This window comes from Camelina sativa, chromosome 15, assembly GCF_030686135.1.
Source record: "Camelina sativa cultivar CO46 ecotype springtype chromosome 15, ASM3068613v1".
In the NCBI taxonomy this organism is placed as follows: Eukaryota; Viridiplantae; Streptophyta; class Magnoliopsida; order Brassicales; family Brassicaceae; genus Camelina; species Camelina sativa.
Window position 1 is genome coordinate 3455694 of NC_141894.1, and position 25613 is coordinate 3481306.

Consider the following 25613-nt stretch of genomic DNA (forward strand, 5'->3'; position numbering starts at 1 on the left):
TTGGATTAGGATAATAATTGGCATTTAGACCAAACGTAGATATACGTACGTAGCATGAAAATTGATCCCAACTTATCGAGATCAACTTGAACATACAAGACGCAACTTTTAACTTTGTAACAAATATCACGAAACTGCAAATTTTTTTTCCACCATTAATTTTACCATTTTTTTTACACATGAAACAAATTAGGAAACGAAAAGACTTAAATAAAGATTAATGAAAAGCAAATCACACACCCAAGAGATGAGAAAATGAAAAGCAAAAACAGGGAAACTATTTACAGACACCATTTACGTGCGTTGTTGTTGCATAGCTAGAGACAAGAACTTCTTATTTGGTGAAGCCTCCCTTCTTTTTTAATGTGTTAACTTAGATCTTCTTCTTTTCGACGGAGGCTAACGAATACTATATAAACCAACACCCACTTTACCAGACACAAAACCCACCCGACCTGCACTGATTTTTTTTTTTTTGCTTTTCTTTTTTATCACAAGAGCAAATGCAAATTGCAACAATATTCACTTACGGTTGCGACTCATCTTGCTTGAGTGTTGTCGTGGGTGTATATGGAGACGAATGAGTCAGCAGCTCCAGCTGCTAGCAGGACCTGGTACGGATGAAATGTGAGGCAACTCACTGAACCAATCTTCTGCGCCATGAAGGACGGGTAGTATCGGATTATCCCTAGTTGTTCCCCTTGGAGGCTGAACACTTTAATGAGCTGTTTTGCAGATCCGCTCGCGATGATTGGAGCGTGTCTGTGAACAGCTAAGGCCGTGAGTGAACCCCTGTGTGCATCAATTGTCAGGTACGTGTCCCTTGTTGTTCTAAGGTCAAGAAACTGTATGTCACCGGCCTGTGATGCACTCACCACCTGAAAGAAAATAAGAACAGATATTGGCCCCGGGAAAGTGACACAGAATTATCAAACTCTTGAGAATTTAAAAACCAAGCCAAGAAGAAATTCTTCATACTGAAACTGGTATGTGCTGAAAAATATTGTCTTTTCATTACTTTTTCATACCATATTGAAAAACAGAATGCCCAAGCCTAGTAAAAAACTAAGAAAAGCTGAAAGTTCATAGATAAGTTTTGGTTTGCAACCTTTGCGGGGTCAAGTCCAGGCTGAAAACTGAGTCCTACCACCCTTTCAACTTTCTGATGAGGCCGAGTCGCGCAGACAAGCCTTCAATAGAAGAAATGATATTAAGTTACGTATTCGAAAGGTGGGTCATTATCGATTATTTTGAGGAGTTATATTCAATTTTTCTGTTCAAGAATGAACTATGAAGCAACTTACGGTTCAGGTGATCGAACATCATAGAGTCTCAAAGACCCATCGGCAAAACCAGCAGCAAGTTGACCTCCGTGCACTTGAGAAGCGGACTACAAAGTTAACGTAAAGTAAGCAAAATTTCCATGTTTTGTACTTCTCGACCAGTTGGGAAGTATTGTTAGTTTCTTCCTGCTCATTCTAAGTTTGAACAACAATTTGCTAAGAATCAAGACACCTACATAATTTTATTCCATGTAATAACTAAGATCAGCCCAACAGACAACCAATGAACACAAGGCTACATTTCTCTCAGATTAACTATTTAAGGTCAGATTCACTTTCGTTAAGATCCTGGAAAGATCTTTGATCAAGGAAAAGCATGATAAACTTGCAATACAAACAAAAAGAACTATAAGGCAATCACTCGGGTATATTACTTCTTCGATTCATCATACCGATTTAACAGATTATAATAAATTGGTCGCAAAGCATAGCATCCTAGTGCGTTTCTAAGTTGTTAAAAAGAGGGTTGTTCACGCAGACTTACAAGTGCTGTAACTCCACACTCTGAATCAGATGGTATAGATCTGACAAGCTGTTCTTTCTCCAGGTCCCAAAGTGTGACCGTTGACACCTCCCCAGAAGCATACTGTTAAATACCAGTAATCCGTAAATAACAATAAACCAAGCTTCGTAACTTGGAAAACAAAGAAGAAACACTGTGAATAACGTGATTGAAGTAATAACATACCAGGTAACCAGACTGTTGTTGCCAGTCCACGACTGCGTTCAAGTCACGTGCACCGGGCTTCTGACCCTGGATTGAAGAAAACCCAGTAACAAGCTTTTGTTTACCCTTTGTTGCATAGTTTTTCCATATCCGGACGGACCCATCGCCTACCCAAAATTCGAAAAAGCATGTGTAAGACATAAATGCCATCACTCAACAGCCATATTCAATCAACTTGCAAGCATCTGAAGACTTGGTGGCAAGAGTTGTGAATCTTACATGACGCAACAAGTAGCAGAGAATCGTCAAGTTCATTGACCAGGCAGAGCTTTGAAATTCCTTTGTCAGGAAAATCATGATTGTCAAAGCCATTGAGAAGAGTTGCTTCCTCATAGTTCCACACTCTGAGAGCAAATTACAGTGAAATACTTAAGGTGCAGTTGAGGCTTCTCGATAAAATATGTCACAAGAGAGAACATCAAAGTTTAGTTAGGAGCTTCAAAAGAAGCTTTTTCTAAATGACTATACTAAACAAAGAGACCTAATCCAATAGATTATGCTTAGACAGGAAACACCATCTCTTTTGTTCGGAACTAGCCTGTATTTTTGCCTAACAGAGGGTTTATCTAAATGCAGGAAGTTGATTTAAGATTCAATTTTAGTGATGCTTAAATGAAACTCGCGTACCTGATCCGTTCATTCTCGTCTGCTGCAACTACAATAGGAGAGAATGGGTGAAGGAGGGCCGTCTTTGTTCCCGTTTCGAACCTCGTATCCCAGTTGGCAATAGGATTATTGTTGAGCTTGCTAATAGCTAGTCAAAGCAAAATGTAAAAAGTCGATTCAGGTAACTAGTATAGGTATAGAACAAACCAGATATAACAGATAAAACTGCTTACATGAGTGCTGGCATTTTGCAATATGCTCAAGTGCAAATTTTTCTTTGTCTTCTCTTTTGGCTGCAATTTCTTGACTAGCATCCGCACCACCGAGAAGCGGTTTAGAAAAGTGGCCACAACTCCAGCTGTAGATAGTTGATAGTGGAAGCAAACTTCGTTCAGATCCACTGACGCCTAAAAGCGGATCAGCCAATCCTGAGTCGGGTGAACCCAACAGATGAGGCCTGAACTCTAACGAACAAACTCTCCTCAGTCCACTCAGATAGTTTGTTCTCGGAGGGCTGACCGGGGGAGTCCTAAAACTTAAGGGCAGATTACCTGTCGTCAACAACAGGTAAGATCAAAACTCACTAACATTCAGTAGTGAACAGCATTCTTAAATTAAGCAAAATTTTGAAAATTTCTACATCAACTGATGATCATAAAACACTCCATAAAATAGCTACCTGCATGCATATCAAACCATGAGGATGAACGAGCTAGCCCAGCAAGAGGAGTGTGAGATGTCGTTGCAGCTTCCCCTGGTCGGCCAGTGGGTTTCGAGGGTTTCGCAACAACCTGTTCGATTCCAATAATAGAGAGAACACGCCGTCCAAGACTTGCAATACGTGGAGATGGATCTTTAGCTAATGCAAACATAGCTCGAACGCATTGCGAATAAACAGCATTATCCAACAGTCTAGACTGATGGACAGCTCCATTGCTGGCACTGTCATGCATAATTCCAGAATCAGAATGTAACGAAGAATCATCAGATAATGGAGATCCATGCATCAGCCCAGAAGAGCCAAGAGGGCTGCTTGAGATCCTAGCCTCACGAGCCACTGGTTGGCTATCAGTGCTAGCTCTGGTCAGAGGACTCATGTGTAAAGAAACAATCGTTGCACTCCCAGGATCATGGAATTTAGCTATTGAAGGGAGCGAAGTAAGCAAAGAACTTGACTGAGGCTTCCAATATGAAGCTGCGGCTAACTTTAGGTGCTGTTTGTGGCCAAAGGCAAAACGTGCAAGAGCTGTAAAGACATTAACAACAGATTGACTTGGGGATCAAATAGGAAAAAATAAATATAAGTAAGCTACGCTTCAAGATGTATATGCAGAATGAACAAAGACAAACATTTGGAAATGCACAAAACTTATATGAACTCTCTAAACGAGTGACAATATGATATAAAGATTGTATTTAGTTAAAATGGCATTCTCTCCAACTAACTGATCATATTAATTTGGATTTATAAACAGAATGTAGAGATGTATCTAATCTCATTAGGTAAATATTTTACTTTGACGTAAAATGACTCTGACGCTAATTAGGAACCCATATTCCCACGATCATGAATTTTCAAGAGTTGCATGCTTTGCGTACCTACGGCAACCTCTGCTCGGACAAGTGGACTCCCATCTGAAACTACATCTAAGAGACTTTTAATGATAGCATCTTCAGCTCTAATCTTTTCATCATCATCAAATTCATCCTCCACCACACTTTTATTAGAGTCAAACCCAATATCAAGTAAGGTACCCAGGGCAAAAACAGCAGCAGCCCTTACCTGCAAGAGAATATTAAGGTCAGAAATTACACTGCTACACGAAGGACATTATACAGAAATCTGAGCTTCACCTCAGGTTGGGGCTCGGAAAGCAGAGGTGCCAACTTTTCAAAAGCATTTGCTTCCCTGCCCATTATTTGGGCCTCCATAAAATCTTCCCACAACTTTCCAAGACAAAGACAAAGCCATTGTAGAAACAATGGTTCTGGCTGTGGATCACTTGGTCTGGATGCTTCGAGGTGCCCCAGACAAACACCAATTAAATTAGCTTCAAGACATGCTTCCTGGCCTCGTCGATGTCCGTCAACAATGACAGCCAGAACAAAAGCAGCCATAGCTCGTTGTTCTGGAAATGCACCCGAGCTATCTAGGAATCGTATGAAATATGTATGTCCGCCATCTTTCACAAGATCAATTTGACAAGACTGAAAATAAAGAGAGACCAATCAATGTTGAAATACTCCAAGACTGAAACGAGAACGCTAATGCATCCCGAAAGTGTGATGGCCATAGATAAGCAACTTGATTTGATGTCCACGGATATGATATAAAAGATGCAGAGAAATATTAGGTAGTGAATATACGCCATTCAGAATTTATGTCAGAATAAAATACAGACAGTTTTTCCCATCAATGGCATGCTCAATAAACAACAGATGCACACTAAGAAGACAGCCACAGAAAAACTAGCATAAATTTGCCGAATAAAAAATAGTGACAAACCAGCATCATTCTCCCAGAAAATAGCTCATGGAATATGAGATATCTACCTTATCCAGTGCAAGAATTTTTGTCCATATGAAAACCAGAATCTGTCTTAGCTCATTCGTTGTCGTTTGCAGAAGCTTCAGCACATATGGGAATATTCCAACAGACAAGGCCTAAAAGAATTACGTGTGTAAAGACATACACATGATAACAAAGAGAAACTATGTGTAAGCTTACGGTAAAGAGAATTAATTTAAGGACGTATACCAGATCCACAGCCCATGAACCCATATCAAGAAATCTTCCAAGAAGTACAAGAGCACGAAACCGATGACACTGGCTAAGTAACACCTGAAACAAATCAGATTCTATGAATATGCTATAATGGCAATATGCAAACAAAACTATTCTAAAACGTCCTGAAGGAACCAAAGAATATTCCTAAACCATATCCACACAAAACCAAGAGTTCCGAAAATGATAAATGAATATGGATCTCTCTCTCAGCAAAAAGGGAAATGGGTACAGAAATCTAGGCACCTGAAGGACAATAGGCAACTGTTCCGGTGGCTTCTTATGCTCAGATCCATGATCCAGCCACACCTCAAAAGCTGTCAGTTGCTCAGTAAAAAAGGGACTTGGCTACAAAAAGGATAGGAAAAAGTATTATCAGAAACACAAGTGTCGTTTTATATACAATGCAAGGTAACTATACAAGACAAACAAACCTGGAACTCTGCGCTTGGGTCTACAACAAGTTGGGGAAGGTGAGAAAGACAGATTTCAGCAGCCATGTCCCATGCATCCCTGAAGCGCATGTAACGGCTAGCTGAGGCAAAATCTAGACACATAACAGTTTATATAACAGAGAATCTGGTTCTTGTTGAATACCACATATGATGTTGATGCGTAGGAGGCAGCATAGGGTGAGATATTGGATTACAGTTTGCAGACCGCATTATTCTCTCAGCGAGTAAAAAATTTCGGAAAAGGCTAGCGACCAACAAGTCCTGTCTGAATAATCTCTGGAAAAGTTCTGCAGGGTAAAACTAACATTCATGAGGAACACGGTAAAGAAGTTGAATTAAAGATGTTTGACCTTGATACACTATGCAAAAAGTTTTGAGAAATACCATGAGGTAGCACATTCCATGCAATTGTATCCGTCACTGCTGTGAATATCCAGTTCAACTCCCCTAACAACGTCTTACGGTCGTTTTGCCGGCCTGGAATCCTGTCAATAAGTGATTCATCGATGATTTCTTTCAGAAGAGAACGCCTGCAGAACCTGCAATGGAAAGCCTCTTGTGAAAGCTGCAAGCTAAACTGAACTGCATTGTTCAAATCAACAGCATTCAACATAGAACAGTAATCTATTTAATGGAAAAAGGGTCAAGAAGAAGCCCAGAACTCACAGCCTCAGTGTCAATGAGTTATAGAATAAGTATTATAGAAAGAGAAGACTTCATTCAAAATGATATCATGAATCTTTTGGTCTCATCAGAAATACTTAGCCAAGACCGAAAAGAAGTTGCAAATCATGCATCAGTAAACTTTCATACGCAAAGTATTTTGGCAGCTAAAGGTAATTATCAGTCCTGATTATTTCACAGTTCTCATGATATGCTGCTTTACTCACCGCAAAATACTAAAACATATGCATAACGTCTTCTAACTAAAACACTTTGATCCATCTTTGGTCTCATCGGAAACACTTATGCCAAAAAATTTGGATGTTACCTCGTGTGAAGCAAGAACATGCTAGCTAAGATTCTATAAACTAGCTAGACGGAACTTAAAATACATTTTGTAGCAAGAAAACATGACATCTGGGTACGCAAAGACAGTCAGAGATGGAAAGAGGATTTACCATTTCAACGCCATTTTAATGGGCGTTGTGAGGCAAGACGTAAAAACATCAGCTGGGAATTCAACGCTCTGAGGAAGTGTCTCATGTACATCACAAGCAGCAAGTATAATGCAGTCCCTTGAGGATCCAGAGGAACCAGAAGAACCCCAATCATGAAGCTGCCATAAAGAGTAAATGAATTTCATCATCATATGGAACCACAATTGCAGAATCAAGTCCTAAACTCGACAGGAAGATGTGGTTGTTTACTTTACCTCAGCAAAGGCATTAAGAATCATCCTAGCAGCAGAGCAGTCAAAAACGTAGATGGAGGGTGTCTTCAACCAGGAATCAAGCTCACTGATTGGCAAGGGAATGTACTGTGTATAACTCTGCGCAAACACATGATCAATTAGCATGTGGTAACCGACGAAAAGGAAAAAGAACATAGTAGAGAAAAGAAACCGTTAGTAAAAGCAGACCTTGTTGAATACCCAAATTTCACCATTAGCTGTAGGCTTTGGCACACCATGCCCATTATAATGGAATAGAACTCTCTCGGTTTTTGCATATTTCCGACAAGTCAAGCATAGCTTCCTCACCTCATCTACCGTCGGATCTAGTTGAACCTTATACCGAGCCTGAAAAAAAATCATAAAATAAATACGAAAAGCGTAACTTAACAAAATAGCAATGGAAGGGTTCAGGAAAATAAAGCATTACCCTTGGTTGCCATCTCTCATACTGAGTGCTCAAGTTCTTTCCAATTGTCTCAAGAGCTTTAGGCGGTGCCATGGAAAATGGATCTGCAATCAGGGAAAAGGAAAGAGAAAAAATATTGAGTGTGGTGATAAAGAAAAAGGATAAACACGCAAAAGAAAGATTGTAATAGGATTGAGTTGGCCAAGGTTCAACCTATCCAGGCCTCGATTCTAGCACATGGAGATATCTTTATAACATCCGGCGGATCAACAGTGATGTTCAAACACAGAACTAAAGCTACACATCCGGTTTTCATCTGCAAAGAAGAATCATTTAAGCCAACAAAGAATATCAGACTTACAAGGATTCCCCCTAGCAATCAGATCCAATAAATGCCTGATTTAGCTTACGAGAAATTAAATAAAAAAAACTTTCTGAGGAGACACTGAGATTGAAATGAAACGAAAACATGTATCTTCAAGGTTCATCTCCGCAATAAAAACGCTAACATAACATTACTCCAATAACATCACCCAACATAGTTAGGAAACAATAGCAGACTGTATCATGAATTCTAGATAAATGTAGTCCTTCTATATCATCAGTTGCACTAAACATAAAGGATCAAATCCACAAGCTAGTCTTACCATACTTGCAGCTAACAGAAAATGTTGGATCGAAAACTTACTCGTTCTTTAAGCCGCCATTTGGGGTGAAATACAATCTCCGAAGTCCCCAAGGGAGAAGAAGCCTCGGATGCGTCATGTCGAAGCTCGCAGAGCACAATAGTCTGAGGCAAGTAAGCCATACTGGTGGCGGTGGCGGCTCTCTCAGTTGTACCATTCCCGTAGCTACTACTGCTCTTAGCCTCAGAATCCTTCCTCCGCGAATCACCGTCATCGTGACTAGAGACACAGTCATCGTCGTATCGGTGATTAGAGACCAAAGAAACAGAAGATTGCGAGAACCGAGACACCATTAAGTCTCCTAATGCCATCCAAATCGGAGAACACACCCCCCGAATTAACACGGAATCACGCAAATCAAATCCTTAGCCCTAACTATTTATTTTGTATTGGATTGGGAGAGAAGCGACAATAAAAAATAGAAGCGAAGACGGAGAGAGAAATCCAGATCAATCAACAAAGCCGCTGCACCAGCGGCGCAGGAGCAAAGAATCCAGCTCGGGGGAAAAAAAAATCCCTTCCCAGATGAGACAGAGAAGCGGCAGCGGAAACTCTAAGAATCTAGAGAAGCGGAGGATGGTGAACGATGATGGCTACGACGGCGATTGATGTTGGAAGCGGCGGCGAATTAAACAACAGTGGTGGTGGTGGTGGTGGTGGTGGCGGCAGAAGAGAAAAGGAAAAGGAGAGAAAGTGAGGAGGATGCGAAAATTGGGATTTTGTCAAGAGAGAGAGACAAAGGGAAAGTCTTCAATGCATATTTGCGTTTTCTTTCCACTTCTCTTCTCTCTCTCTCTCTCTCTCATTCTTTTTTTCTTCTTTCCGTTTTTAGTTTTACCCTCTTTGAGATGAAAAAAAATATCCACTCTAATTAATTACACACTTTAATGTTATGTTTAAGAATAAAATTTTCTACTTAAAAATTGTATCCTATATGTTTTTAAGGTAAGAAATTTGGAATTTAAATTTGATATACTACAGTTTGTATGTTAAATATATGACAAACTGAAAATTTTGTATGCATCATGGAGAAAAATGTAAACATGAACCGACTAATTAATTAACGTGATCATTACAAATTCAAATGCAACTTAAACCTGATTTTTGTTCTGATCATGATTTATGTCCATATATAAAATACAAAAAAAAACTGCCAAAGAAAAAGAACTCTAAAAGTCATAGCTCTAATCAAACCTTAACTCTCTCCCACGGTCACTTTATATGTTGTGTAATTACAGTGAGATATAGATTCAAAGAGTAGCAGAGAAACGACACAAAGTACAACTGAAACGTTTGAGAGAGAAAAGTACAGCTACGTAAGCTCTCTGAATTGTAGTTGTGACTTTCATCAGAAGCTCTGTTCAGTGTTACGTGTGACTTATATAACCCCCATACACTCTTTAAATACCCCCTACTACGATAGAACATTTATCATTCCGTATAGGTACAACGGGGCAAGTAGAGATCATCATATGCGTGCACACACTTAGCGAATCTACTTAACTGTGAAAACAAGAAACATCGCTTCAGAAGGACAAATTTATTTTTATTGTTAGTTTATTATATTTATATATATATATATATATATTGTCCCAATTTGTCCTTTTTGGCTAAATTATACATAAACTCCTTATAACAAAGAGCCTGCTACCTTCATTCCTATATGGAGCTTGGCAAAAAAATTACCCTACAACCGTTTAGTATATACACATCAAACCACCGATATGTGCCCGTTTATATTTGCATCCATTCAAAATTTGTGAAATTTTATAGATTTAATGTATTTTTCTAAGGATCCACGATCTGATCTTTGGTGCTCGAATTTAAAAGAATCGACTGATATTTAGTTTTCTAGAACACAGTTTATATAAATTGTTTACAGTTTATAATAATAAAAAACCTTTTTAAAAAATAGTTTATCTCATCATGTTAATTTACTAAAAAATCATGTCATCATTTAATCAGTTAATATTTTTGATTCCATCGTAATGATCATTATATTTGTTTTTTTTTTTCTAATGACCATTACTACTTAGATATAGTATTTTTTTTCATCTCAAAGGGAAGTACATAAATGAAAGGGAAGTAAAAGTTGAATAAAGAGTTTAAAGAACTATAATCAGTTTGTTTGTCTGAATAACAACATCAAAGGCCAGCTTCAAGGTCAGTAGGAAAAGACCACACATGTATCTCGCTCTCTCTCTTTGACTTCGGAATTGAGAAAACACAGATATTCGTTTTGATGCATGGGAAAGACACTGAGCTTACTTGAAGAACTCAACTTCGTGCTGACAAGTCTAGCCTCAGCGATCACGGCAACTCTTCGGATGTCGTCTACCTACTCCGCCGCAACTCCCGTCACCTTGCCCTTGATGACCACCCGCTTTACCCCACGGGTTTATCATTGAAATTTACTCAAAACTCGAAATGTCGGATTATTATATGTCTTATATATTGGCTCGTATATCATTCGGATAATGTAACAGTGACTTTTAATTTATAGGTTCAACCAAGTGTAACAAGTAGTACACTTAATTACTTATGTAAGATAATTTGGTAAAAACCAATACATTTTGTATTGTGTTATTTATACACAAGGGTGAATGATCAGATAAAGACAGTACATCACATCTTCGACATAGCGTGATCCATCACATCCACAAGGAAATCTACAATAGTAAAGGTTCTAAAGATAGTTAGGATATAGAAGAATGGAATTGAAGAATCCTATTTGAACATCAAAGTCTATGGAGCTAACCAGCGTCGGAGAGGGTAAAGCAGAGAGGAGGAGTGATTCTGAAGACGTTCCCATAGAATCCACCTTTCCCCACCAACACTCCCATTTCTTGTTACCAAAAGATTCATATTAAATGCATAAGTAGCTTCGGATAGGATGAGTGAAATATTTTTTTTAAATTGTGCTTAGAAAGTAGTCACCAAATCTGTTATGGATCGGACCGGTTTGGTTTAGTATTGAACACAACTAACCTTTCAGTTGGTCCATTAAATGAAGGGTCTCTGTTTTAGCAGGAGTCTTTAAGTCACGGTCGCTGACAAACTCAACTCCAAGCATCAATCCTCTTCCTCTCACGTCTCCGATGACTAAACACATTAGAGGAAAGATATAAGATTTCAACCAAAAAAAAGGAACAAAATTAAACATATACAGTATGTGTTTAGTTTGGACGAGAAAGAACTCACGTTCGTGTTTATTTTTGAGAAGTGTAAGTCTACGTTTGAGATGTGAGCCAACGAGCAAAGCGTTCTCTTGGAGCTTCTCTTCGTGAATAACTCTAAGGACTGCGTGACCAGCTGCCGTGCACATTGGGTTTCCGCCGAAGGTATTAAAGTAACTCCGACGGCTTAAAACGCCGGCGATCTCCGGTGTTGTCACAACCGCTCCAAGTGGTATACCGTTACCAATACCCTGTAAATGATAATATTAATGATATTAATGATGCATCATGAATGGACCATGATGTTGAATGATAATGGTGAACCTTAGCCATGGTGACGATGTCAGGGACAACACCATGGGACTGGAATCCCCAGAAATTGGTTCCGGTACGAGCGAAACCGGATTGGACTTCGTCAGCAATGCAAACTCCTCCGGCTCTCCTCACAGTGTCGTACACCGCAGGTAAGTATCCGGGAGCTAGCTCTACGATTCCTCCAACTCCCTATTTCAAAACATCAGCTACATTATTAAATACATACATGCATATTTAAAACAATAAATTAATTTTGTAAAAAAATGCATAGTCATCTCGCCTGGATAGATTCACCGATGAAACCGGCAACTTGGCCGGATGTTCCGAATTGGATAAGGTCTTGAACATCACTTGCATACTTTTCACCGTCGGATCCAAATACTCCTCTGTAAGGATCTGGATTTATGGCGTGATGAACTCCACTCTGTTACAAAGTTGATGATTAATTAGTACATAACAATTAGACCTACAAATTTAAAATATGTAGCCAAGAAACGGAATTGAAAGTTCCATGGTCTCTGTTAACATTTTTGAGATTGAAAGGGAAAAGAACCTGAACGACGTTGAATTTCCAATTGGACTGAGCAGTAGCTCCCATAGTAGCAGCTGCGTTTCCATGATAAGAGTTCCTAAGCGAAACGATGTCGTTACATCCTGTATACAGCCTAGCCATCATCATCGCTAGCTCATTCGCCTCCGTACCCGAATTAGTGAAAAACACTACCTACATAATAAACACACTGACACGGTTATATGCCTTTTGCCTTGCTGGTGAAGTCATCGACAAACCCTACTACAATAAAAACCTTAATTATTAGTTACACAACTCAAAAATATTTCTACTTTTTTTACCTTGAGATCTCCGGGAAGATTGGAGACGAGGGCTTCAGCAAAATCTGAGATGGTGTGGTTAAGGTAAAGGATGGTGGAGTGTTGAATAAGCTTTAGTTGTTTGATGACGGAGTTAACTACTTCGGGATGGCTATGGCCGCACGAAACAGTAGCTATGCCTCCGAAAGCATCTAAATATCTCCGCCCCGTCTCGTCGAACACATACTGCATCTTTCCCTCCACAATGTTTAACTGTTATCATCAACAACAGTCAAAAAAAAAAAAAAACAGAGTAAGCAAACCTAGTCGCTGGAAAACAAAAGGGTTTCGTTTTAATGAAGGGAGGTTAAAAGCGGCGTCGTTTTACTGGTGTGTTGTAGAAGTGAAACAGAGCGGGGCTGAGGAACTCTCGCCGCTTTGCTATGATCTCTGCGGTGGATGGACCGTCGTATGGCGACGGAGAATAACTGAAAGGGGGCATTTTCGGAAGTTTTGTCTCGGTCTCACGATCGGAGGTTGTTCTCTGAGCAACTGTCTGTGAGAAGCCATGGCGCTGAAGAAGATAATTGTTCCGTTTCAGTAGTGAATTAACCGCCGTAAACCTCCGCATTTTTCACCGCCGTTAAAACGTCGCCAGAGATCTTTTGAGAGATAGAGAGAGAGGAGATAGAGTGTGTGACTTATGGCAAGAGTTCGTCTTCTATATATAAAAAGGCGTAAAATTGATTTTGTATAAGCAAATTTAATTTGTTATCAGCTGAAGCGTCTCCTCTTGTTTAGGCATTGTTTGAGAAAATTAATGATCCCAAATTACTTTATAAAGTATTAAACTTACGTATATCTTACGTAAGTTAATAAGCAAGTACATGAAAACTATACTTCAAAAAACTCCACTTATTAAGTAAATATTATAATCATGATCATAGATAAGACGATGAGCAAGTAAGCACGTTAATTAACTCAACCATAGCGTCAAGCTATTGTATTATATATAGTTTTCATTAGTTTGGTTGGCGTAATTAACTTGTAGGATAGTGATGATAGTCTGATTCATGGTTCTATACAAGGAATCACGTATAAAACAAGATGCACGGTGTATCTGGAGCATATTAAGTTATTAACACGTATCACATTAACAAAACAAGTGAATTATAAAATTGTTTTTAATAATAATTAAAGGGTTGTGTTATGAAAATTCAGTAATGTTCATAACGAAATCATTGGTTCTTCTAAACGCTAGCCAATTGCAAATTTCTACGCTTTCTTTTCAAATACATGTTTCTAATTATTGGCAGCCCATCATGAACCTGGACATAAACTGAGGCATTGGTTCGTAGTTCAGTACTTGTCGTTGTGTTATGAAAGTGAAACCATCAACCTACCAAGCTCATATCATAATAATTTTGAATCGCTTCTTCAAATAATTGGGCAATCACAATATTTTTCTTTAGTATATTTTCTATTTCCTTCTCTTGAAAATGCTATAAAAATGATCCAATCAAGCTGTTACGTATGGAAAGAATATGGAACGGACGGACATGTTAGTCTTATCTTCTGTCAATCTCATTTCGTAAAGTCTCAAATATCAATCTCTCATCGCATGCCAGGTATTCACACTTTAATTACATCAAAGTTTAAAGAACGAGTCATCATGTTAGGACTATATTGTCTTTTTGACATAGCCACCAATCAAAGTCGTAGTCGACTAGAAAAGCGAACTAAACGGAATAATGTAATTTGTTTTCATTGGAATAAGATATTTGTTTGCTATGTGAATGTGAATTTGTACAATCAACCCCTATATGGCTATATCACTCATCATAATGGGTTCCACTAGACCATAATAAGACATAATCGACAACGCATCCTATATATAGTTATATACATCTGAGTTTAAGATATCAAACTAAATAAGATTGTAGTTCGTTCGTTCCTTAGCATTACTTCTGTTTTAACGATTCCATTGGTTAAAATTGTTACACAATTTTCAAACATGTGAAATTAAGATTGCGCAACATCAAGCGGTAAGTATTAATAAAGACCATAACAAGTTAACAACGTCTCTGTTATTTAAAAAGCAAGCTATACTAGAAGTGCTATGCATAAAACTATCTACCAGTACTAACGATATGAGCTTGAAGAAACCTCCGAGCAAGACGAGAAAGTATTCGAGGTCGAGGCTCTATCGGATGAAACATAACCTACAACACTTATTCCAAGATCATCCCTCGAAGAATCTGAGAATCCCCAATTTTCATCAATCCGTGGAACATCCTCTTCACCGTTTAAATATTTAAGCACCGTTCTCATCGATGGTCGAGATTTTGGTTTCTGATGACAACATAGTAGTCCAACAGCAAGAGCTAATTTAGCCTCTATACCATTGAAGCTAGATCCGAGTTTCTGATCCACGGCGCTAAGTATCCCACCATTTGTGTGAAACTCCATGACCCAATCAGCTAAGAAGAAGTCCCCAACTGAGTTCGTTGGTCTATTCCCACAAACGATTTCTAACAACAAAACGCCAAACGCGAAAACGTCAGACGCGGTTGAGCCTTTGCCGTTACGTGTCAGCTCAGGCGCCATGTAACCTAAAGTACCAACGACTTTCGTGGTTTGCGATAGCGTTCCGCGTTCATATATAAAGCCTAGCGAGTCCAAAATCCCCCAATTTAGCGTTCATATCTTCATCAATAAGAACATTGCTAGCTTTCACGTCTCTATGAATCACAATTTGTTCCCATTCTTCGTGAAGATACAACAGACCTGACGCGATTCCCTTTATGATCTCGAAACGTACGTCCCACGGCATAACGACGCCGTTTCTTCTCGGTGTTTTGTACAGCAGCGAGTCGAGGCTCCCGTTGGGGACATAATCGTAAACTAACAAAAGGTCGTTTTTGTGTTTACACCATCCTTGAAGATTCACGAGGTTTTTGTGACCTAACCTTCCTAAACTCTCGATCTCTGCTACAAATTCTCTAACACCTTGTAAGCTATTTGAAGTTATCTTCTTCACTGCGATCGGACCCGAAGAAGATAGGTTTCCTCTGTAAACAATCCCAAATCCTCCAGTACCAATGATCTCACTCTCTTTGAATCTCTTCGTTGCTAAGTAGAGATCTCTGTATTTGAATCTATGAGGATAATCAATCTCCCAATCCTCTAAAATCTCATCCTCTTGGATTTGCCTTTTGTACATGACAAATACAAACAGTAACACAAGCAAGACCACTGTAACGACCGATAACGCTACAATCAAAGCAACGACTTGAGAAGTGTAACCTTTCTTGTGACGCAAGCTTGTATTTGGAGGTGGAGGATCAGGAAGTTGCTCGAGATGAAGCCAGTCCGCCTTTGGGTTTTCTCCACAGCTAGCAAAACTCCAACCCATTACATAGTGAGCACTAGACTGGTCTTTCCCAGTCGCGGCTGTGAACCCTACGTACATTTCCTCCTCCACGATCCCCATCAGCTCCGAAACTCGCCGCGAGATCAGAGGCTTTTCGGGTTTTGACTCTAGTCGCGTTGGATATATTGTAACGTTTAAGATTTCGCTGGATCCATCGTAGTCGACGTGAACTCTGATTGGTTCGCCGCTATCGAGCTGAAAATCTTCTTTTCGATCAGCGGTCTCGTAATAGATGAGCGGCTCTTGAACATCGGAGGAGAGATTGTTGAAATTGAGACCGATGTGGTTTCCTCTTCTGTCGGCACCGTCTTTAAATCCTTGTACCGTGTCGAATTCCAAAGCGAACACGTGATTCGATTGGTCCCCGTTGTTGTATCTGTTCAAAAGCCCTAAATACTGAGCTGATTCGGCTCCGGGACGATTAGGGGTCGGAGAAAGTGTGAACGTGAATCCAAAACCACCGTTTCCGGGACTTGAAGGGTTTATGACAAAGACAAAAGAGGAGCTAAAGGAACATAGTTTGAATTTGGTTGAGTTGGTGTAGTCACGCAATCTAATCGGTTCGCGGTAAAACGCTGTTCCAGTGGCGTTGTGGGTCCGATTAGTTAGCCTAAGAAGACCATTGTCGTGTTGGATTGTCGAAGCTCCTTCTGTTTGAATTGCCGTTTGGTTTCCTTTGAAACCTTTGAATGTGAATTTTGCTGCTGTTGTGGCGTCAACAGGAACAGAACATTTAAAAATGTTTGATGATAGAATTAGAAAGAGCAAAAGCATGAAGGAGGTTATGAATCTTGATATGCCCATGGGGAGTATCTTGAACTTTTGACTTTGATTTTATGAAGTAAAAGATAAGATTTGAGTTTAAGGAAGTCTAAGTATGGACATCTTTTTATGCTCTCTCAACGAATAATGAAGTAGAATTGTTCAAAGTCAAGGTCTTTTGGACTATTTGTGTGGTCGGTTTTTGTGATTTTGTAAGGAGAAGACGACTTTCATGATATTCACGTAAATGCGTATTAATACTTTTACAAGATAAAATTGACACCAAAAAAAATGACAAAACAAACTAGTTGACTTATTACGTAGTGAAGAGACCGCAAAATCTGACCCTTATTTTGATTGTTTTTTTTAAATGTCATTTGTTTTTCTGACCCTTATTCCATCTATCATTCTTTTTTCGAAATTGTTTTGTTTGTAGTGAGGAAATAATTGGTGGAGAGTGTTCGTGGACTTTTAAAACCAGTTGGAAGACTTATTGAAAGATATCTAATATATAATTAGTGGAGCTATTTAACAAAGTTTGTTTTAAGATTTTAATTTGTATTTAGATGAAATACATTCAAAAGTTTATTATATATTATTTTAATAAAAAAATATATTCAAAATTTTCAAATCCAACTGTTTTGTTTACATTTGAAATTTGTACGAGAATACTCATTTAAGTAGTTATTAAAAAATATAAAATTCCTTCATATATTTAAAATAACTATGTATTTGAGGATAATCACTAATTTCCATGATGAAAATCCATTCTTTAACAAGCTTTGATTTTTTTTTTATGTCATCTATCTAATTTCCTAAGGGATTTTTGATTTTTTTTAATAAATGTTTTGATCCTAGGATAGTAGACTAAGTAGAGTTTGTTTGCGAGTAACATCCAATTAAGGATGTTCTTGGTCTCTGGGGATATTTATCCTGTGGAAGTCTTGCCTACATGGCTTGGCGGAGGAGACGGGCCCTCCGTAAATGTTTGTCTGATCTTTTGTTTTATTAAAAATAATAAATGATTATGTAGTTAAGATGCGGATATTATTATGGGAAAATTATAAATAAAGGATCTTTTTCCAAAAATTTGGCCATCTACATTTTTTTTTCAAAAGTTTGGCCAAATAGGTTTTATGATATAAAATTAGCCAATTATGCCCTTAATTGTTTTTTCAGATATATTTTGTAGATTTTTTGTCTCCTGAAATTAAAAAAACATAGATTAATCGGGATATATTTCATATATTTCTCTCCTGTTTTTTCTTCTTCATAAAACCGAAACCAAAAAAAAGGTTTTGGGCTTCATCGAGTGGGCCTAAATTGTTGTTTTGGGTTATGACAAAATAAGGTTTAATTTCACGATTGGAAACTAATGAAGGTAATCGCGACAAACCCTTCCGCCGTATCTCACCATCGTGACAATCTCGTCGTCACCATCTCACCGTCGTCTCTCACCATCGTCACCATCTCACCGTCGTTCCATCTTGACCATCTCACCGTCGTCTTTCTCAATCGTCACCATCTCTCTCCATCTTCACCATCCTCCGCCGATTTCTTCACCGTCTTCCGCCGTCTATCCATCTGCTTCTTAGTCGTTTTGGTGGTCTCCTCTTCACTATCTCAAGCTCAATCCGGTTGAATTTCTCTTCTCTATTGCTCCTTGTCGATCGAATTGGGTAAGTTAATTTGTGTATTTTTTTTTGCATGTTTAAATTTTGTCCTTGTTTAATCTCGATTTCAATCTAGAATTGTCCAATGATAAGTAAATTATCAAATGTTCAGTTTGGATTTCTCTTAATTATGACTCCATATTTATCGAATTTGGTATGTTTAATTGTGGAATTTTTTTGCTAGTTTTTAACTTTTTTCTTTTGTAATCTCTATTTCAATCCAGAATTCAAATGAACATCAAAGGTTTTTATAGAACATCATAGTTTTAGATCCGTTTAGCATATTGACCATATAATTCTTGATTTTTTTTGCATGTGGATTATTATTTTTTGTTTTCTATTGACTTTAAAGTGTAAATTGTGAACCAGGGTTGATGAAACAAGATCGATAAAGCTAGTTAACAAGAACTGATCGAAACCTTTGTGAACACTTTTTTTGAACGATAAGGTTAGTGAAAAAGTTTGCATAAATCTCTTTTTCATATAAAGTTATTCGTTTCTTCTTTTTCTTAGTTTGTTTGATTCTAAGTAGGGTGATATGAGCTTAGATATGAGTGATTAGGGTGTTGATTGAAGCGTATCCACACTTGTAGCAGCAACAGATTGTAACATTGTTTTGTTTTTATCATCATTTAGTTAAAAAGTTTGCATACATCTTTTGATTTTAGCTGTGTTTGAGAAAGTTTGCATTAATCATATGGATTTATTGACTGCTTCTCTATATCATTCATGACCCTCTTTATATTCTCTTTGCAGTCAATTATATTTGTCAGAGATTGACCTTGGCTGAGAGCAGAATTGGATCATAAGGAGCTTTTGTCAATGTCCTCAACAAAAGCACCATCAGATTCTGATACAAGTAAGAACCGTGATTTTTTTTTTTAAAATCGTATCTCGTTTGTTCTTTTCTTTTTTTATTTCAAGTTCCTGTTTGCATCTTAATGATTAGTAGTCTTAGTTTTCATTTTTTGCCAGATAAAAAAGGTTTGTGTATGTTACTTGTGAATCCTTTTATTCAACTGTGAATTATTTTTTGGGTTTTATATATCTGGAATCACGGACTCTATTGGTTCTATTGGGCTTATGGACTGACTCTATTGGTTCTATGGACTTATAAATCATACTTTTAGTAATCTGTTTTTTTTTGTTTTGCAAAATTGAAGTCTCTTATCTTTGTTGATTTATTTCAGTTTTGGCTAATATATACTAAATAATTTTTTACTTTTCTCGGCAGGAATGGAAAAGAAGTACCCTAAACGGCTTATGGAAGATGGAAGCGAGCCACAAGTTGGGCAGATAAATAACACTTGTCGAATGTCAATCTTACACAAAATCAAGAAGGCATTACCAGAAGAGTATGAGATTGTGAAGGGTGATCCAGTTTTCGCATCTGTATTTGCATTGTATGAGAATGGTCTTGGGTACTCAGCTCGGTTGATACACAGCATCATGTGTAGGCAGTTGGTGACTAAGAGAAGACATGAGCTGTGGTTTGTGTTTGGTAAGAAGCCGCTTAGATTCTCAATGCAAGAATTCCATGCAGTTACTGGTCTTAAGTACTTAGCCGATTTCAGTCATGATTCAGAGAGTTGGACAGATGATAATGGGTTTTGGAGCAAATTGTTGAAGAGAGGTGGTATCATTACCATTCAAAACTTGATGAAGACCCACCTTGAAGCAGCTCCATCATGGAGAAAACAAGAAGATAGAATTCGGTTTGTGTATGTTTGTGTGATCGCTGGGTTGGTAGTGGCTAAGGATGAGAAGAAAGCTATACCACATTCATACATCAAGCTGGTCATGGATCTAGAGAAGGTTAGGACTTATCCATGGGGTCTTGTAGCTTTTGACCATTTAGTTAGCTCTATAGTGGAAGCAAGAAAGAAACTGAAGAACCCCATTAGTTACATCCTCAATGGTTTCTCATATGCTCTTCAAGTTTGGGTTATGGAAGCCATTCCTCTCATTGGACAACTTATGGGAGAGAAGATTGACACAGAGATTACACTTAGCCGAATCTCTAATTGGAAAGGTGCTGCTAAAGTATCATATGATGAGCTCTTCCTTTAAGAGAAATCAATTAGACACAAGGTCAGTTGACTTCTTCTTTTTTCTTTTAAGTTTAAATTCGAATACATTGAGTTTTTTTTTTGAATTGGTTTCTTTGTTTTTGTTTTGTCAGGATGTTGTTTATCCATGCATTTCCTCCACTGGAAACTTTGATGTATTGGAGTCCATTGAATTTATGAGGGGTGATGAAATTGAAGATTGTGAAGTGGACAACTTGGAAGCTTTGATCAGATCTGACTATGATTTTGGAGATCATATTTGGGAGAGTGTCGAAGGATATGGTGTGGAAGATGATAACATTGAGGATGCTGGTGTGGAACAATCTCAGACTGTTGGAGGGGACAATGAAGTTTCGGTTGGAGAGGAGAGTGGTCAGAAGCAAGCTGATATCCCAGAAGTGTCTAGCTTGAAGAAGAGGAAGAAGAAGTTAGTTGACCATGGAGCAGAGACACGGAAAAGAATGGTCTTAAATCAGAGAGCATCAACTTCACATTGTTTTTGTGGAGATGATATGAAGCGGTTCTTTAAGGAGTTGATTGACTCTTCTTTCAAGAGCTTCACAGAGACCTTTGGGGAACGATTGCTAACTTTGGAGAAAGATGTATCAGATATCAAGGCCTTGATATCCAGACCAGCAGCAGTGGATCCTAAGCCAGCAGTAGTGGATCCTAAGCCACCAGTAGTGGATCCTAGTCCATCACGAGTGAAGCCCAAAACTTCGGTACGTAAGAAGTAGCTCAAAGCCTTGTTCGATTGTAATATGTTGTGTGGTCTTTCCTTTTTGTTGTATCCTTGTTTGTATGTGTATGTTGTAAACATAATTTATGTGTTGTAACCTTATGTGTCATAATTTATGTGTTGTAAGTTTAACTAAAGCCTTTCATTATTTTTTGTTTATTTTTGACAGGTTGAACTGTTTGATTTAGGTAATCTATTGATAGACCTCAATGTAGATACACAAGACTATCTAAAGAACACAGTAGGACACTTATCTCAAAAGTCTGTTGTGTCCGGATTTGATCCTACACTGAGTCCCAAAGACGCGGGTAAAGATGAACCGGATGCGGTGTTGACTTTATAAGAAGATGATATGATGTCTTTGCTTTCTGTATTTTGTTGTTATGCTTAACACTTTTTGTTAGTCTTGTTTTTTGTACTCTGGTTTTAATGAAAGTTTGATTGAAAGAAAACTCCAACAAGGAATTACAAAACACATGAGTGAAAGTTTGATTGAAAGAAAACACCATCAATGAATTTCAAAACAAATGAGTCTACTAATCGAAAATAAAAACCATCAAACACCATCATTCATCACAAAGGTCCTGCCGTGAAACACAACCCACGAATTTCAAAACAAATGAGTCTATTAATCGAAAATAAAAACCATCAAACACCATCATTCAAAAGCAGCTACCGTGAAACACAACCCAGAAGCTACCTGAAACATAACGAGTACCGTAAATATAAATGAAATCAAAAATTCAAAAACAGGAATCTTAAGTTGATGCACTAACCATTGTTATATCACGATATCACAGGTCGTTCTGTTATGCCCTTCTTTGCCACACCGCGCACACTTATGTCTCTTTGACCCTTGTGAGTTTTGTGATGATTTTATCTTGTCTTCAGCGGATTCATATCTTCTTTTTCTTCGCCGTCCTGGATGTCTTCTTGTTTCAGGTGGTCGAACTTTTGCATCTTCAACATGCTGTGGGACTTGCCATTCTTCTTCAGGAACACCTATTGGATTAACAGTTTCCTCATATTGCGATCTCCATGCAGTTGTGGTATACACATCATCAGCATAAGGATATAGATCCTTGCCTATATCAAAAGCTCCTTTTATAGCATGTCTACAAGGGAGTTTTTGGATGCTGAACTTTCCACATGAACAAGTCCTTCTTTCTAAGTCAACAATGTAGTCTACTCCATTACCTTTAACCTGGATCTGCGATCTACTCATCAAATAACCGTTCATGAATTTACCTTTCACTATTCTTCTTGAAATCTTTTTCTCCACCTCAACAGTTAAAGGATCTTTATGCTTTGCACTTAACTCTCTACTCTCATAAAACCAGCGTGTCATCATTTCTCTGATGCTGTCTAACAAAAGAATTATTGGATACTCTCTTGGTGTCCTCAAAGCAGCATTGATTGATTCAGCTGCATTGTTGGTGTTAATATCATACCTATAACCCGGAAAATGACCGCGAGCCCATTTTGTCACATCGGCTTCCTCTAGATAACTTCCAATAGCAGGACTAATATTATTAATTCGCCCAAACTCTTTCTCAAACTCAGCAACTCTATAAGCTTTTGATGCTTTTGCAACCTTACCAGCGACACCTCTGCCCTTATGATATGTTATCACATTACTAATCAAGTGGTGGATGCAAATACCATGTTTAGCCAATGGATAGATGTTTCCAATTGCTTTAGCAATCGATGTAGCTCTATCTGACACAAATGCTAAACCTTCTTCATCAGCTATAACCATCTTAAGTTGCATAAAAAACCACTCCCATGAACAATCATTCTCAGAATCAGCAATTCCAAATGCGATTGGATACAAATTGGAGTTACCATCTACAGCTGTAGCAACTAGGAGAATCCCTTTGTATTTATTCTTCAAAAATGTACCATCAACTACTATCACTTTCCGCATTGATTTGTAGAACCCTCTTGTTGATTGACCAAAAGAAATAAATAGATATTTAAATCTTCCCTCAAAGTCAATTTCATAATTCGTGAACGTACCAGGATTCGCTTCTTGTAGCATGTGCAAGTATTTTGGAATCTTAGCATAACTTTTCTCAGGAATTCCTCTAACTTCGTTAACTGCATACTCCTGAGACTCCCAAGCTTGGTGATATGTTAGCTCGCAGCCGTACCTTGAACGAATAATATTAACTATATCATTCGGTTTAGGACCTTCCTTCACACCCTCATAGCTTTGCTTAATGAGATGTCCAATTGTTCTTGCAGATGGAGTCCTACAAAAGGAGTTTTTTTTTGAAGGGGCACATGTATGGTTACCCACAAACTTGTTGATTTTGAAATATGTAGACGCTTGTAAACACTCAGCCCGGAGACGCCAGTTACAAACACTATCAATGCAGCGTATACACCACCATCTCTTATCAGATTTTGTAATCCTGTAGTCGCAGTTATATTTCATTGCATACATTTCCATAGTAGCCTGTAAAGCTTCCTTACTGCTGAAATATTCACCCTTTTTTACCATTGAATCTTCCAACTTAAAACCAGCAGCATCAACAAGATTAGCATCAATATGCTTTTCTAATACATCATTAGTCGGCTTTGGTGAATTCCTTGAAATAACACATACTGATTTCCCACATCAACTTCCACATTACAACCATCGCTACTATCAACTGGGAACTTATTCAGATCGAACTGGACTTTACTCCTATCACCTTCATCAACTACTCTTTTGAAAGTAACACACAACCGAATCATGTTTATCTTTTTCAGATATGCAAGAAAATTCTTCATACCTCTATCATTTGTCACAACAACAGGAGGACAATCAACTTTAACCTCTGTGGGTAGATAACTGAATTCCACATCAAACATATTTTGCTCTATTTCATAGTCTTCTGAAACCATAACCTTCAACTCTTCAAGAGATGTAGTGGGTTGCAAAGTCAGTAATCTAGCACGTTTTTCTTCATCATCAATAAATCTCCACTCCTTCTTGGCATCCAGTGTCCATACACCACAAGTAACATAGATTTGCATCATAAACAGGTAAGTGAAAGCTTTTGTGGAAGGTGGAAGAGATGGAGATCGATCACGTTAAGGTATAATGTCGATTTTTCTTAATTTGTTTATCTTCTAAATAATGTAGAATACGCATTCTAAAATGTATTAGAACAAATCTAAACAATAATTACGAAATCTTAACCATAAATTAAGAATATTTAAAAAATATTTAAAATTATTCACTTTCCTTATTTAATTTATTTTCTTTCTATTTTAGGGTATTCTAAGGTTTACAGATTACAAATTCTAAAAATTTCTATGATATATCTTCTACTTCTTTTAGTATATAGGGTAAAACGTAGAAAACGAATTCTGAATTGATGTAGAATGAAGAAAAACGTAGAATACATATTCTTAATTTTGTAGAACATACAAAATTGAGGTTATGAAATTTTTAGAACAAATTTTCCGTCTAAACTTCTTAGAACATGTACAAACTGTAGAACGAACAATCTAAATGTTTCAGAAAGAGAAAAAATCGTAGAAAGTCTATTCTAAACAATTTAGACCAGAAATCAGCAATTTACAAACTGATTTTTGACACCCAAAACATTTTTTTTTCAAATTTTTTTTTTAACAGTTGTATACTAACATGGGTTTTCTAGTTTGTTTATTGGTTCAAATTTTTCAAAACTTCATTATTTCTACTAATAGGGGCATTTTCGTCACAATTGACAATCTTGAAAAAAAGGTGTAGATGGCCAAATTTTTGGAAAAAGATCCTTTATTTATATTTTTCCCTATTATTATAATTTGAAGTGTCTTTTGTCTGATTTATATTTGGCTTATGTTATATGTGTGTTTGCAGTTGTCTTTTGTTTAATATAATTACCGAGCGTTGATTCATTCATTACCGAGTGGAAGTATGTATGGTGTGCATTTTATTAACGTTTGTTAATTTGTATGGGGGTTGTTGGATAAGATTCAACTAGAGGGGAGAAGAAACAATATGATATAAGAGATGAGACGAAGTTGCTGAAGAATCAATAGGTATTAAAAACACTTAGGGAAATAGAGGTTTTATAAAGTAAAAAAACTAAAGGGAATGAGAGAAACTCTATAAATAAGGTGAAGTCCCTCAAGGTGAGAGACGTGATGGCATTCATGATACAGTGAATAGTTGAACTAGCGAAGTTTATGTATGATTAATGATGTATTTAGATAATTTTATATAATTATTAATT

The 25613-nt window shown here is 37.7% G+C and overlaps 4 protein-coding genes and 1 pseudogene across 7 annotated transcripts; 1 reads left to right on the forward strand and 4 right to left on the reverse strand.

Annotated features, from left to right (window-relative positions):
- Positions 1–124: 124 nt before the first annotated feature.
- On the reverse strand, positions 125–9270 carry LOC104745037 (regulatory-associated protein of TOR 1). Of its 4 annotated transcripts, none has more exons than XR_015582004.1 (24): positions 8407–9234; positions 7932–8034; positions 7740–7822; positions 7499–7657; positions 7292–7408; positions 7038–7195; positions 6301–6455; positions 6059–6203; positions 5896–5974; positions 5708–5809; positions 5435–5518; positions 5230–5340; positions 4531–4884; positions 4276–4459; positions 3356–3922; positions 2910–3227; positions 2698–2824; positions 2290–2456; positions 2032–2177; positions 1828–1929; positions 1305–1390; positions 1109–1190; positions 531–878; positions 125–455 (listed from the first exon to the last, which is right to left on the reverse strand). XR_015582004.1 is itself a non-coding variant. In XM_087488010.1 (24 exons), the coding sequence occupies exons 1-23, from the start codon at positions 8713–8715 to the stop codon at positions 540–542; spliced, it is 4035 nt and encodes a 1344-aa protein (XP_087344136.1). In that variant the 5' UTR covers positions 8716–9234; the 3' UTR covers positions 125–455; positions 531–539. The 4 variants fall into 4 exon arrangements, 2 of the variants coding, with proteins under 2 accessions (XP_087344136.1, XP_087344135.1); XM_087488010.1 differs by having other exon boundaries at positions 2290–2414; XR_015582003.1 differs by having other exon boundaries at positions 125–878.
- A 1603-nt stretch (positions 9271–10873) lies between these two features.
- Positions 10874–13688, reverse strand: LOC104745038 (alanine--glyoxylate aminotransferase 2 homolog 3, mitochondrial-like). The gene is made up of 9 exons (XM_010466202.3): positions 13094–13688; positions 12748–12978; positions 12449–12619; positions 12176–12319; positions 11905–12084; positions 11606–11831; positions 11393–11506; positions 11163–11249; positions 10874–11073 (listed from the first exon to the last, which is right to left on the reverse strand). The coding sequence occupies exons 1-9, from the start codon at positions 13334–13336 to the stop codon at positions 11030–11032; spliced, it is 1440 nt and encodes a 479-aa protein (XP_010464504.1). The 5' UTR covers positions 13337–13688; the 3' UTR covers positions 10874–11029.
- A 1045-nt stretch (positions 13689–14733) lies between these two features.
- On the reverse strand, positions 14734–17029 carry LOC109129316 (putative L-type lectin-domain containing receptor kinase VI.1 pseudogene; annotated as a pseudogene).
- Positions 17030–19809: 2780 nt separating this feature from the next.
- LOC147926233 (uncharacterized) lies at positions 19810–21724 on the forward strand. The gene is made up of 3 exons (XM_087489157.1): positions 19810–20616; positions 20756–21364; positions 21551–21724. The coding sequence occupies exons 1-3, from the start codon at positions 19810–19812 to the stop codon at positions 21722–21724; spliced, it is 1590 nt and encodes a 529-aa protein (XP_087345283.1).
- A 438-nt stretch (positions 21725–22162) lies between these two features.
- LOC147926234 (uncharacterized) lies at positions 22163–23422 on the reverse strand. Its single transcript, XM_087486776.1, has one exon. It carries the CDS (start codon positions 23420–23422, stop codon positions 22163–22165), a length of 1260 nt encoding a protein of 419 aa, XP_087342902.1.
- Between the last annotated feature and the right edge of the window lie 2191 nt (positions 23423–25613).

Bases quoted from the DNA above. Each gene is read 5' to 3' on its own strand.
- LOC104745037 (XM_087488009.1), bottom strand. From the start codon at position 8,715: ATGGCATTAGGAGACTTAATGGTGTCTCGGTTCTCGCAATCTTCTGTT. The intron at 7,658-7,739 runs GTAATGCTTTAT...ATTTTTTTTCAG, and splicing joins ATGAGAGATGGCAACCAAGG to GCTCGGTATAAGGTTCAACT. The intron at 1,191-1,304 runs GTAAGTTGCTTC...CTTCTATTGAAG, and splicing joins GATGTTCGATCACCTGAACC to GCTTGTCTGCGCGACTCGGC.
- LOC104745038 (XM_010466202.3), bottom strand. From the start codon at position 13,336: ATGCGGAGGTTTACGGCGGTTAATTCACTACTGAAACGGAACAATTAT. The intron at 12,085-12,175 runs GCGAGATGACTA...GTTTTGAAATAG, and splicing joins TCATCGGTGAATCTATCCAG to GGAGTTGGAGGAATCGTAGA. The intron at 11,832-11,904 runs GTTCACCATTAT...TATCATTTACAG, and splicing joins ACATCGTCACCATGGCTAAG to GGTATTGGTAACGGTATACC.
- LOC147926233 (XM_087489157.1), top strand. From the start codon at position 19,810: ATGGAAAAGAAGTACCCTAAACGGCTTATGGAAGATGGAAGCGAGCCA. The intron at 20,617-20,755 runs GTATCATATGAT...TTGTTTTGTCAG, and splicing joins ATTGGAAAGGTGCTGCTAAA to GATGTTGTTTATCCATGCAT. The intron at 21,365-21,550 runs GTACGTAAGAAG...TATTTTTGACAG, and splicing joins GAGTGAAGCCCAAAACTTCG to GTTGAACTGTTTGATTTAGG.
- LOC147926234 (XM_087486776.1), bottom strand. From the start codon at position 23,422: ATGCTACAAGAAGCGAATCCTGGTACGTTCACGAATTATGAAATTGAC.